The sequence below is a fragment of the Lucilia sericata genome, unplaced genomic scaffold, assembly GCF_015586225.1.
Source record: "Lucilia sericata isolate MDLA Ls3-8-SP2 unplaced genomic scaffold, ASM1558622v1 Contig003026F_arrow, whole genome shotgun sequence".
NCBI classification, from domain to species: Eukaryota; Metazoa; Arthropoda; class Insecta; order Diptera; family Calliphoridae; genus Lucilia; species Lucilia sericata.
The window spans coordinates 1-13,022 of NW_023996651.1; the positions used below are offsets into that span (position 1 = coordinate 1).

Sequence of the window (13,022 nt, forward strand, 5' to 3'; positions counted from 1 at the left end):
CTATCTATCTATCTATCTATCTCTATCTATCTATCTATCTATCTATCTATCTATCTATCTATCTATCTATCTATCTATCTATCTATCTATCTATCTATCTATCAAATAAAAATAATTTAATTCAATTACGTTTTATGTTTTTTACTAATAGATTTTATTTTAAATTTCTCTTCTTTTTTAATTTTTTCTTATATAAATACATGATTTTATTTGTTTTAATTAAATTTAGTGATTTTTGTTATTTTTTATTTTTTTGTTCTTTAAATTTTTGGTACAAACATTATTTATATAATTTTTTATTTATTTTATTATTATTAATTAAATTTAGTTAAATACAATAAAAAAGTAAAAGAAAAACAAACTAATTGGATATAAATACTACAATTTTAAAAAAAATTTGCGCATAAATATTTTCACTAACAAATTTCATTAACGTTTTAATTTCACTTTTTTTTTAATTTTGTTAAAAAACAATTTTAAATGCAATTTTGTTGGATTATACATACAAAATCTTATTGTTAAAAAAAGTAAAAATAAAATTTTGATTGAACTCATTTTTTTCATAGGTATTAATAAAGTAGAACTTTTTTTTTAAGGGGAAGGAGATTATATAAAAGAGTGGGAAAATGAAAGCACTTGAATATTTATTGATTTATAAATAAATTTTACCTTGGGAGTTTTGTTTTTTTAGAAATTAACAAGGTTTTTATGTTTATATTATGATTTTTGTTTTGTTTTAAGCCACGATAAAGTTTATAGTTTTTGTATGTTTAAGAATCTTCTTTATAGTTAAGGACTATGAAAGTATAGGATTTGTATTTTAAAAATTTTGCTTTAAAAGTTGTTGTTTTATTCTCTAAAATATGTAGAACTTGGGGTAGATTGTTTAAGGTTTTCATTATACACTTGAAGTTAGAAAAAGTTATTGAAGGATATAAAAGGGTTTTTGAAATCTCTCAATTTGTTTATTGATTTCAACTTGTAGGCTTAAGTTATGACCTAAAATCTTTTACAAATTTCTAAAAGTTATGTGTATTTGAAAATCTTTATTAAAACACTATAGGGGACTTCTTTTGTTTTATAAAATTACAACTATATGTATTTGCCATTTAATATGTTATATTATTTAAATTATTTACTAAATTTCTTTGTTATTTTTGTTATTAATTGCAATATTTTGTTTAAATTTACTTCTTCTCAAGTATGATATAATTTTCAATTTTCTTTTAAGACAATTTCTTTAATTATAACTTTAAAAGTTTTTTTTTGTTAGTTATTTTTACAATTAATCCTTTAGTTTAAACATAAAATAAAAAAAGTAGATATTATTAAATTTTTTAAAAAACCAATTATGTATTATAAAAGTTTATTGTTTTTAATTATTTATAGTATTTATCTAGTTTTGCTTTAAATATTATTTAGGGAATTTATTTTATAAAAAGGATATGGACTCATTATTGTTTCAATAATTAAATGCATATTGTGTGTGTGTGTGTGGTAAAATCTAATTGACACCAGCAAAACGAAGTTGAAGTTGAAGCAAAAAAGGATATTAATTAAAATAAAACATAATATGCATATAGTAAAATCTTAATAAAAAAAAAATAATCACATACATATATAAAAATAAAACAATAATTACTTATTTATACAATATATAATCGTTACTACTCGATTTTCACTATAATTTAATTAATTACTTAACAAAACAGAACAGCTAAAGAATACTAATAAGAAAAATGTTTAATGTTTAAGAAAAGTTTTAATTCTTTATTCGTTGAAGAAGGGTTAAAGGGATAGTGTTATACAGTCCCACAAAACTCTCCACTTAATATTTTCGACCACATTTATAACTTCAACAATTTGTAAAACAAGAACTTCTTAATCATAACATTTAAAATCGGAAACAACTAAAAAAAAACTTATTTATATTGCTGGTGATTTATAGTAAATACATATAAAGTTGCTATAAAGTAAAGTTAATTTTGGTTTTCATTTCTTTTTCTTTACAACCACAACTTTTGTTTAAAAATAATCATAAAAAATAATAATTAAACTTAAATAAACAAAATTAAAAAAAAAAAACATTAAAAAAAATAAAACAAGCACATACATACAAATGGTAAAAATATTAGAAAATAATAAAATAAAAAAAAATACATAAAATAAACGGTGTTTTTATCTCTCAGTTTTCCAAACAGAAAAAAAAATAAAATAAAATAAAATGCTAACAACAGCACACTTCATCTATTTGTTTTTAAAAAACTGCTCCTCTTTGTGTATTATGCTGCCAATAAATTTCGTATATTTTTGGGCGTATTTCTTCATTAAGTGTTTGGTTGTATACCGCAGAGCATTTAGCAGGGGTTCTGCTTTTATGGCTGGCTGAGCTTGTAAGAGACGTACACAACCTTTGACATCGACATGAGCACCGCGTGCAAACGCCCCCACTGGATGGACATGATCGTAGAGAATAACTAAACCGACCATAACTCTTAAAACAAGCAGGTGGGTTTCTTCACGTTCGATTGTTGTAGGAGTTTACTGTAAATAGAAAAAAAAAGAAATACAAAATAAATATGCAAACATTAGCATAAAAAAAGGATTGTATGTAAATTTGTATCCAAATTGTTAAATCACTTAACATTTAAAATAGAATTTCAAAATAATACTAAAACTACTTACGGATTTCCAACATTCTCAGACACACTTTAGCCATTGTACCCAGTGTTTCTGTTGTATTCTCAACATCATCAGCATTATCATTTACAAATTTCGAGGTAGCTTCACTTAAGACTTTTAACATTGGTGTGGCATGGGCATAAAACAATGACATACGATTCGCCAGTTCAGTTGGTACCAACATATTATTTGTGGCATCAATACGTTGTCGACTGACGATACGTCCTGTAATAACTGAAATCATTTGTATCGCAGGTGTTTTCATCTGAAATTGAAATTAGATGCATAATGGACATTAGTAATTTTAGTAAAATTATTCTTAATTTTAGGGAATTTCTTACAGCAGTCAGTGTAAAATGTTTTGTCAACAATTCTAAAAAAAAGTATTGTGTGTTTAAAACTTTAATTTTTTCTTAGTTCGATAAATTGTCTATTCTTATATATTTTTACTCTTTTTAGAGATTACCCACAAATTTATGTAGAAATTATGAAAAATTATACATAATAAATTTTTGTGCAAAATTGCTCCTTTTTCTCCAAATTATGGTCCAGTCTACAGTCCAGACTATAGTCCAGTCTATACTCTAGTGTATAATCTAGTCTATAGTCTAGTCTATAATCTAGTCTATAGTCTAGTCTATAGTCTAGTCTATAGTCTAGTCTATAGTCTAGTCTATAGTCTAGTCCTATAGTCTAGTCTATAGTCTAGTCTATAGTCTAGACTATAGTCTAGTCTATAGTCTAGTCTATAATCTAGTCTATAGTCTAGTCTACAGTCTAGTCTATAGTCTAGCCTATAGTCTAGTCTATAGTCTAGTCTATAGTCTAGTCTAGTCTATAGTCTAGTCTATAGTCTAGTCTATAGTCTAGTCTATAGTCTAGTCTATAGTCTAGTCTATAGTCTAGTCTATAGTCTAGTCTATAGTCTAGTCTATAGTCTAGTCTATAGTCTAGTCTATAGTCTAGTCTATAGTCTAGTCTATAGTCTAGTCTATAGTCTAGTCTATAGTCTAGTCTATAGTCTAGTCTATAGTCTAGTCTATAGTCTAGTCTATAGTCTAGTCTATAGTCTAGTCTATAGTCTAGTCTATAGTCTAGTCTATAGTCTAGTCTATAGTCTAGTCTATAGTCTAGTCTATAGTCTAGTCTATAGTCTAGTCTATAGTCTAGTCTATAGTCTAGTCTATAGTCTAGTCTATAGTCTAGTCTATAGTCTAGTCTATAGTCTAGTCTATAGTCTAGTCTATAGTCTAGTCTATAGTCTAGTCTATAGTCTAGTCTATAGTCTAGTCTATAGTCTAGTCTATAGTCTAGTCTATAGTCTAGTCTATAGTCTAGTCTATAGTCTAGTCTATAGTCTAGTCTATAGTCTAGTCTATAGTCTAGTCTATAGTCTAGTCTATAGTCTAGTCTATAGTCTAGTCTATAGTCTAGTCTATAGTCTAGACTATAGTCTAGTCTATAGTCTAGTCTATAGTCTAGTCTATAGTCTAGTCTATAGTCTAGTCTATAGTCTAGTCTATAATCTAGTCTATAGTCTAGTCTATAGTCTAGTCTATAGTCTAGTCTATAGTCTAGTCTATAATCTAGTCTATAGTCTAGTCTATAATCTAGTCTATAGTCTAGTCTATAGTCTAGTCTATAGTCTAGTCTATAGTCTAGTCTATAGTCTAGTCTATAGTCTAGTCTATAGTCTAGTCTATAGTCTAGTCTATAGTCTAGTCTATAGTCTAGTCTATAGTCTAGTCTATAGTCTAGTCTATAGTCTAGTCTATAGTCTAGTCTATAGTCTAGTCTATAGTCTAGTCTATAGTCTAGTCTATAGTCTAGTCTATAGTCTAGTCTATAGTCTAGTCTATAGTCTAGTCTATAGTCTAGTCTATATTCTTATCTATAATCTGGTCTACATTCTAGTCTTTTTTGTTGTCTATTTTTTTTGTGGAAAAACAAAAATAGACTAGAATGTAGACCAGATTATAGATAAGAATATAGACTAGACTATAGACTAGACTATAGACTAGACTATAGACTAGACTATAGACTAGACTATAGACTAGACTATAGACTAGACTATAGACTAGACTATAGACTAGACTATAGACTAGACTATAGACTAGACTAGACTAGACTATAGACTAGACTATACTAGACTATAGACTAGACTATAGACTAGACTATAGACTAGACTATAGACTAGACTATAGACTAGACTATAGACTAGACTATAGACTAGACTATAGACTAGACTATAGACTAGATTATAGACTAGACTATAGACTAGATTATAGACTAGACTATAGACTAGACTATAGACTAGACTAGACTATAGACTATACCTATAGACTAGACTATAGACTAGACTATAGACTAGACTATAGACTAGACTATAGACTAGACTATAGACTAGACTATAGACTAGACTATAGACCTAGACTTATAGACTAGACTATAGACTAGACTATAGACTAGACTATAGACTAGACTATAGACTAGACTATAGACGAGACTATATACTAGACTATAGACTAGACTATAGACTAGACTATAGACTAGACTATAGACTAGACTATAGACTAGACTATAGACTAGACTATAGACTAGACTAGAGACTAGACTATAGACTAGACTATAGACTAGACTATAGACTAGACTATAGACTAACTATAGACTAGACTATAGACTAGACTATAGACTAGACATAGACTATAGACTAGACTATAGACTAGACTATAGACTAGACTATAGACTAGACTAGACTAGACTATAGACTAGACTATAGACTAGACTATAGACTAGACTATAGACTAGACTATAGACTAGACTATAGACTAGACTATAGACTAGACTATAGACTAGACTATAGACTAGACTATAGACTAGACTATAGACTAGACTATAGACTAGACTATAGACTAGACTATAGACTAGACTAGACTATAGACTAGACTATAGACTAGACTATAGGCTAGACTATAGACTAGACTGTAGACTAGACTATAGACTAGATTATAGACTAGACTATAGACTAGACTATAGTCTAGACTATAGACTAGACTATAGACTAGACTATAGACTAGACTATAGACTAGACTATAGACTAGACTATAGACTAGACTATAGACTAGACTATAGACTAGATTATAGACTAGACTATAGACTAGATTATACACTAGAGTATAGACTGGACTATAGTCTGGACTGTAGACTGGACCATAATTTGGAGAAAAGGAGCAATTTTGCACAAAAAATTTATTAATGTATAATTTTTCATAATTTCTACATAAATTTGTGGGTAATCTCTAAAAAGAGTAAAAATATATAAGAAATAGACAATTTATCGAACTAAGAAAAAATTAAAGTTTTAAACACACAATACTTTTTTTTAGAATTGTTGACAAAACATTTTACACTGACTGCTGTAAGAAATTCCCTAAAATTAAGAATAATTTTACTAAAATTTACTAATGTCCATTATGCATCTAATTTCAATTTCAGATGAAAACACCTGCGATACAAAATGATTTCAGTTATTACAGACGTATCGTCAGTCGACAACGTATTGATGCCACAAATAATATGTTGGTACCAACTGAACTGGCGAATCGTATGTCATTGTTTTATGCCCATGCCACACCAATGTTAAAAGTCTTAAGTGAAGCTACCTCGAAATTTGTAAATGATAATGCTGATGATGTTGAGAATACAACAGAAACACTGGGTACAATGGCTAAAGTGTGTCTGAGAATGTTGGAAAATCCGTAAGTAGTTTTAGTATTATTTTGAAATTCTATTTTAAATGTTAAGTGATTTAACAATTTGGATACAAATTTACATACAATCCTTTTTTTATGCTAATGTTTGCATATTTATTTTGTATTTCTTTTTTTTTCTATTTACAGTAAACTCCTACAACAAATCGAACGTGAAGAAACCCACCTGCTTGTTTTAAGAGTTATGGTCGGTTTAGTTATTCTCTACGATCATGTCCATCCAGTGGGGGCGTTTGCACGCGGTGCTCATGTCGATGTCAAAGGTTGTGTACGTCTCTTACAAGCTCAGCCAGCCATAAAAGCAGAACCCCTGCTAAATGCTCTGCGGTATACAACCAAACACTTAAATGAAGAAAATACGCCCAAAAATATACGAAATTTATTGGCAGCATAATACACAAAGAGGAGCAGTTTTTTAAAACAAATAGATGAAGTGTGCTGTTGTTAGCATTTTATTTTATTTTATTTTTTTTTCTGTTTGGAAAACTGAGAGATAAAAACACCGTTTATTTTATGTATTTTTTTTTATTTTATTATTTTCTAATATTTTTACCATTTGTATGTATGTGCTTGTTTTATTTTTTTTAATGTTTTTTTTTTTTAATTTTGTTTATTTAAGTTTAATTATTATTTTTTATGATTATTTTTAAACAAAAGTTGTGGTTGTAAAGAAAAAGAAATGAAAACCAAAATTAACTTTACTTTATAGCAACTTTATATGTATTTTACTATAAATCACCAGCAATATAAATAAGTTTTTTTTTAGTTGTTTCCGATTTTAAATGTTATGATTAAGAAGTTCTTGTTTTACAAATTGTTGAAGTTATAAATGTGGTCGAAAATATTAAGTGGAGAGTTTGTGGGACTGTATAACACTATCCCTTTAACCCTTCTTCAACGAATAAAGAATTAAAACTTTTCTTAAACATTAAACATTTTTCTTATTAGTATTCTTTAGCTGTTCTGTTTTGTTAAGTAATTAATTAAATTATAGTGAAAAATCGAGTAACGATTATATATTGTATAAATAAGTAATTATTGTTTTATTTTTATATATGTATGTGATTATTTTTTTTATTAAGATTTTACTATATGCATATTATGTTTTATTTTAATTAATATCCTTTTTTGCTTCAACTTCAACTTCGTTTTGCTGGTGTCAATTAGATTTTACCACACACACACACACAATATGCATTTAATTATTGAAACAATAATGAGTCCATATCCTTTTTATAAAATAAATTCCCTAAATAATATTTAAAGCAAAACTAGATAAATACTATAAATAATTAAAAACAATAAACTTTTTATAATACATAATTGGTTTTTTAAAAAATTTAATAATATCTACTTTTTTTATTTTATGTTTAAACTAAAGGATTAATTGTAAAAATAACTAACAAAAAAAAACTTTTAAAGTTATAATTAAAGAAATTGTCTTAAAAGAAAATTGAAAATTATATCATACTTGAGAAGAAGTAAATTTAAACAAAATATTGCAATTAATAACAAAAATAACAAAGAAATTTAGTAAATAATTTAAATAATATAACATATTAAATGGCAAATACATATAGTTGTAATTTTATAAAACAAAAGAAGTCCCCTATAGTGTTTTAATAAAGATTTTCAAATACACATAACTTTTAGAAATTTGTAAAAGATTTTAGGTCATAACTTAAGCCTACAAGTTGAAAATCAATAAACAAATTGAGAGATTTCAAAAACCCTTTTATATCCTTCAATAACTTTTTCTTAACTTCAAGTGTATAATGAAAACCTTAAACAATCTACCCCAAGTTCTACATATTTTAGAGAATAAAACAACAACTTTTAAAGCAAAATTTTTAAAATACAAATCCTATACTTTCATAGTCCTTAAACTATAAAGAAGATTCTTAAACATACAAAAACTATAAACTTTATCGTGGCTTAAAACAAAACAAAAATCATAATATAAACATAAAAAACCTTGTTAATTTCTAAAAAAACAAAACTTCCCAAGGTAAAATTTATTTATAAATCAATAAATATTCAAGTGCTTTCATTTTCCCACTCTTTTTATATAATCTCCTTCCCCTTAAAAAAAAAGTTCTACTTTATTAATACCTATGAAAAAAATGAGTTCAATCAAAATTTTATTTTTACTTTTTTTAACAATAAGATTTTGTATGTATAATCCCAACAAATTGCATTTAAAATTGTTTTTTAACAAAATTAAAAAAAAAGTGAAATTAAAACGTTAATGAAATTTGTAGTGAAAATATTTTATGCGCAAATTTTTTTTAAAAATTGTAGTATTTATATCCAATTAGTTTGTTTTTCTTTTACTTTTTTATTGTATTTAACTAAATTTAATTAATAATAATAAAATAAATAAAAAATTATATAAATAATGTTTGTACCAAAAATTTAAAGAACAAAAATAATAAAAATAAATAACAAAAATCACTAAATTTAATTAAAACAAATAAAATCATGTATTTATATAAGAAAAAATTAAAAAAAGAAGAGAAATTTAAAATAAAATCTATTAGTAAAAAACATAAAACGTAATTGAATTAAATTATTTTATTTGATAGATAGATAGATAGATAGATAGATAGATAGATAGATAGATAGATAGATAGATAGATAGATAGAAAGATAGATGGATAGATAGATAGATAGATAGATAGATAGATGATAGATATAGATAGATAGATATAGATAGATAGATAGATAGATAGATAGATAGATAGATAGATAGATAGATAGATAGATAGATAGATCGCTCGCTCGCTCGCTCGCTCCGCTCGCTCGCCTCGCTCGCTCCTCGCTCCCTCGCTCGCTCTCTCGCTCGCTCGCTCGCTCGCTCGCTCGCTCGCTCGCTCGCTCGCTCGCTCGCTCGCTCGCTCGCTCGCTCGCTAGCTCGCTCGCTCGCTCGCTCGCTCGCTCGCTCGCTCGCTCGCTCGCTCCCGCTCGCTCTCTCGCTCGCTCGCTCGCTCGCTCGCTCGCTGCGCTCTCTCGCTCGCTCGCTCGCTCGCTCGCTCGCTCGCTCGCTCGCTCGCTCTCGCTCGCTCGCTCGCTCGCTCGCTCGCTCGCTCGCTCGCTCGCTCGCTCGCTCGCTCGCTCGCTCGTCTCCCTCGCTCGCTCGCTCGCTCGCTCGCTCGCTCGCTCGCTCGCTCGCTCGCTCGCTCTCTCGCTCGCTCGCTCGCTCGCTCGCTCGCTCGCTCGCTCGCTGCTGCTCCTGCTCGCTCCCTCGCTCCCTCGCTCTCGCTCTCTCGCTCGCTCTCTCGCTCGCTCGCTCGCTCGCTCGCTCGCTGCTCGCTCGCTGGCTCCTCGCTCGCTCGCTCGCTCGCTCGCTCGCTCGCTCGCTCGCTCGCTCGCTCGCTCGCTCTCGCTCGCTCGCTCGCTCGCTCGCTCGCTCGCTCTCTCGCTCGCTCGCTCGCTCGCTCGCTCGCTCGCTCGCTCGCGCTCGCTCGCTCGCTCGCTCGCTCGCTCGCTCGCTCGCTCGCTCGCTCGCTCGCTCGCTCGCTCGCTTGCTCGCTTGCTCGCTTGCTCGCTTGCTCGCTTGCTCGCTCGCTCGCTCGCTCGCTCGCTCGCCTCGCTCGCTCGCTCGCTCGCTCGCTCGCTCGCTCGCTCGCTCGCTCTCGCTCGCTGCTCGCTCTCTCGCTCGCTCGCTCGCTCGCTCGCTCGCTCGCGCTCGCTCGCTCGCTCGCTCTCGCTCGCTCGCTCGCTAGCTCGCTCGCTCGCTCGCTCGCTCGCTCGCTCGCGCCTCGCTCGCTCGCTCGCTCGCTCGCTCGCTCGCTCGCTCGCTCGCTCGCTCGCTCGCTCGCTCGCTCGCTCGCTCTTTCGTTTTTCTTCCTTCCTTCCCCCCTCCTTGCCCGCCTGCCGTCTCTTCCCTCTCCGTGGTGGCCTAGGTGTAAGCTCTGTGTGAATCGAACCCCGACCTCCGGTCTATTTGATTAGAAAACTTATTACAAACCTGAGGATAATTACTGTTAGTTTATCTTACAGAATTCAGCATAAAGTAAAATATGTATATCCGGATTCGGTCACGATTAAAGTTGACCTATGCTCTAGTGCGAGACTAGCGGCCTTATTCATAATGAAAAGAAGCTGCTAACTAGGATTGGCTTAAAACTAATCTAAATATATGAAAAAACTATGTTCCATTTAACATTGTGATGTCCTAGGTGAGAACCACTTAATGAATGTACATTCATGTATATGTATAAAGTCAGACTAATTCCAAAACTCCTCCATTGCTAAAATGATGGTATGTAATGTAGGCTATGTATCAGGTTGTCTTCAAAAAATAAACATGATCCATGTCTGCATTACGTAGGATTACTAAACGGATTATGGATCAAGTTATCTTTAAAAAATAAACATGATCCATGTCTGCATTACGTAGGATTACATAACGGATTATGTACTCCAATAATGTTTAAAGGGGAGCAGCTATGGGATAACCTAAATGGATCATGTACTGCCATAATTTTTGCAGGGTTGAATGAAAATTGAAAAAGCTCTAATTATGGTTTGCTATGCCACTTGATGACTGATGTATTTGGGAACCATTTTAATATCGCTTTTTTTTTAGGCCTGAAAATTTTAGTTATGATCGCTCTATGTTTCTGTATTTCGGACTCTTGCATAAGGATTATGTAAAATAACGAACAGATTTACATCTTTCCGATATCGTGCAGCAATCTTTTAAACTCAATGATGATTATAGTATTCTTCAAGCTGGGATATATGAGCGATTTAAATGGCAACAAATTGGTTCAGATATTATTGAATATCTGAATTCTCACTAATAACCAGGCTATTATTAAAATCCTGACTGGTCCATAAATGATATTGCGAAACATTTGAACAATTCCCTTTTATGAGTCAAGGGACACGGGCAATATAATTTCGGCAAGGTAAGCTGATCGCATGAGGGGAAGATGGATCTTATTCTTTGTCCAGCTCGGGAATCTGTATGTATCCAGTCATTGAGAAGGGCATAAATATTTTATAATCCTTCCAATGTTTAATGAGAACGATTTGATTAATTCTAAAATTTTTCTATAAAAAGGAGAATTTTTACAAAAATGTTCTATAAAAAGGACAATGTTTCGAAGATGTTATATAAAACGTAGAAAATAGAATTTGTATCGAAAAAATGTTTGGAAAAGGAGAATTTTTGCAAATTTCTATAAAAAAGAAAATTTTTCGGAATTTAAAAATTATTCTGCATTTTTTATGAAAGCTACTTGCAAATGTTGTGCAAAATATTTACGGGTATAACTCAATCCGAAAATTGAATTTAATAAATTCAATTGGCTATATAAAAATTTCATAGCCAATTGAATTTATCTTCCAAAGATGACACTCATTTTCATACATTTAGCATTTATTATCAAAAAAGAAACCCATTTAACAAAATTGTCTCAATTTGGAGTCTTTCTAATATAAGTATATTTTATTACTAAGTTGTTAGTCTATATAAAAATACAACAATAATCTTGTTATGTCTTAATAGAGAATATATTTGTAAATGACAACAGAAAGCAAAAATCCCAATAATATACTAAAATATATCCTACAAATGGGAAGCCAAAATTAAATAAAAAACACGAGCATTTCTAAAAGGTACTTTATAAAAAAATCTTTTTTTAATTGTTATTAGGTCGAGGTTTTAATATCAATTTCCCCGTATCATCACAACTCATATTAAAATCACTGAGAACGCTACGCATACGTGAGGTGATAATCTGAGGAGCAATGACCAGCTTGTGTATGCCAAAAACAAATAAAATAACTGGAAAAGAAAACAAAATGAAATTATTAACAAAATAGTATTGTTTGTTTAATAAACTTACCTAAAATTAAAGTGGCAAAGGTAAACACAGGATGTATGAGCAGTGATTCTGTTAAAGGCACCACCGAGGTGCGTGGATCTCTTAGCCAATACCAGGCGCTAATGGCGGTACATAAAGATATAACAGCTAAAACAACTTTTTTTTTGTGCACGAAAAATAAATTGTTTAAGTTTTATTAAAATTTTTAACTTTTATAATTGAAATCTTACACTTACTTCGCCAGCGTACAGTTGAGGGTTTATAGGAAGACACCACCTCTGTCAGACGTCTTTCAAAGGCTTTTAAATCTAGAATATGTTAAGAAAATTTTAATTCTGTGATATATTTTAAGTCAAAGTTCATTTGTTTTTGATTTGGAATTTAAATTCAAGAAGTGTAAATAATATTTACCTTCACAGGCTGAGGGTTCCATGTTTTGTTGTCTCTGTTGTTTATTGTTGGTTGAGAAAAAAGACTTTTAGTAGAATATTTTTATATTAAAATTCTTTTTGGTATTTCTTTATTGCTTAACAGTTTTAAATGATACTTTTGTTGTATTTAGTTTATAATATTTTATAGTTTTTTAATGATTAGATAAATATTTTCAGGAAAATTTACATTTTCCATTGACTTTTTCTTTTCTATACGACTCTTTACAATCTGACATTCGTAATAAATGATGCGTTGACATTGAACACAGGGTGTGTCGTAACAGTTTTAGTAAATAAAAAAA

The 13,022-nt window shown here is 30.8% G+C and overlaps 2 protein-coding genes across 3 annotated transcripts; one reads left to right on the top strand and one right to left on the bottom strand.

Moving 5' to 3' along the window:
- Window positions 1–6,165: 6,165 nt before the first annotated feature.
- Window positions 6,166–9,002, top strand: LOC119614534 (CYFIP-related Rac1 interactor B-like; the record flags this gene model as incomplete). The annotated part of the gene is made up of 2 exons (XM_037970655.1): window positions 6,166–6,440; window positions 6,582–9,002. Coding segments are annotated over 2 exons (540 nt in total), but the record flags the coding sequence as incomplete, so codon positions are not given.
- Window positions 9,003–11,882: 2,880 nt separating this feature from the next.
- Window positions 11,883–12,964, bottom strand: LOC119614541 (nuclear envelope phosphatase-regulatory subunit 1 homolog). Of its 2 annotated transcripts, none has more exons than XM_037970661.1 (4): window positions 12,701–12,964; window positions 12,526–12,597; window positions 12,311–12,445; window positions 11,883–12,249 (listed from the first exon to the last, which is right to left on the bottom strand). In XM_037970661.1, exons 1-4 carry the CDS (start codon window positions 12,720–12,722, stop codon window positions 12,104–12,106), a joined length of 375 nt encoding a protein of 124 aa, XP_037826589.1. In that variant the 5' UTR covers window positions 12,723–12,964; the 3' UTR covers window positions 11,883–12,103. The 2 variants fall into 2 exon arrangements, with proteins under 2 accessions (XP_037826589.1, XP_037826587.1); XM_037970659.1 differs by having other exon boundaries at window positions 12,520–12,597.
- Between the last annotated feature and the right edge of the window lie 58 nt (window positions 12,965–13,022).

What these genes read in the sequence shown, in the direction of transcription:
- LOC119614541 (XM_037970659.1), bottom strand. Translation starts at nt 12,722, where the DNA reads ATGGAACCCTCAGCCTGTGAAG. An exon ending in TGTACGCTGGCGAAGTAAGT is followed by an intron (nt 12,446 to 12,519) that starts GTAAGATTTCAA and finishes ACAAAAAAAAAG; the next exon opens with TTGTTTTAGCTGTTATATCT. An exon ending in CTTTGCCACTTTAATTTTAG is followed by an intron (nt 12,250 to 12,310) that starts GTAAGTTTATTA and finishes TTTCTTTTCCAG; the next exon opens with TTATTTTATTTGTTTTTGGC.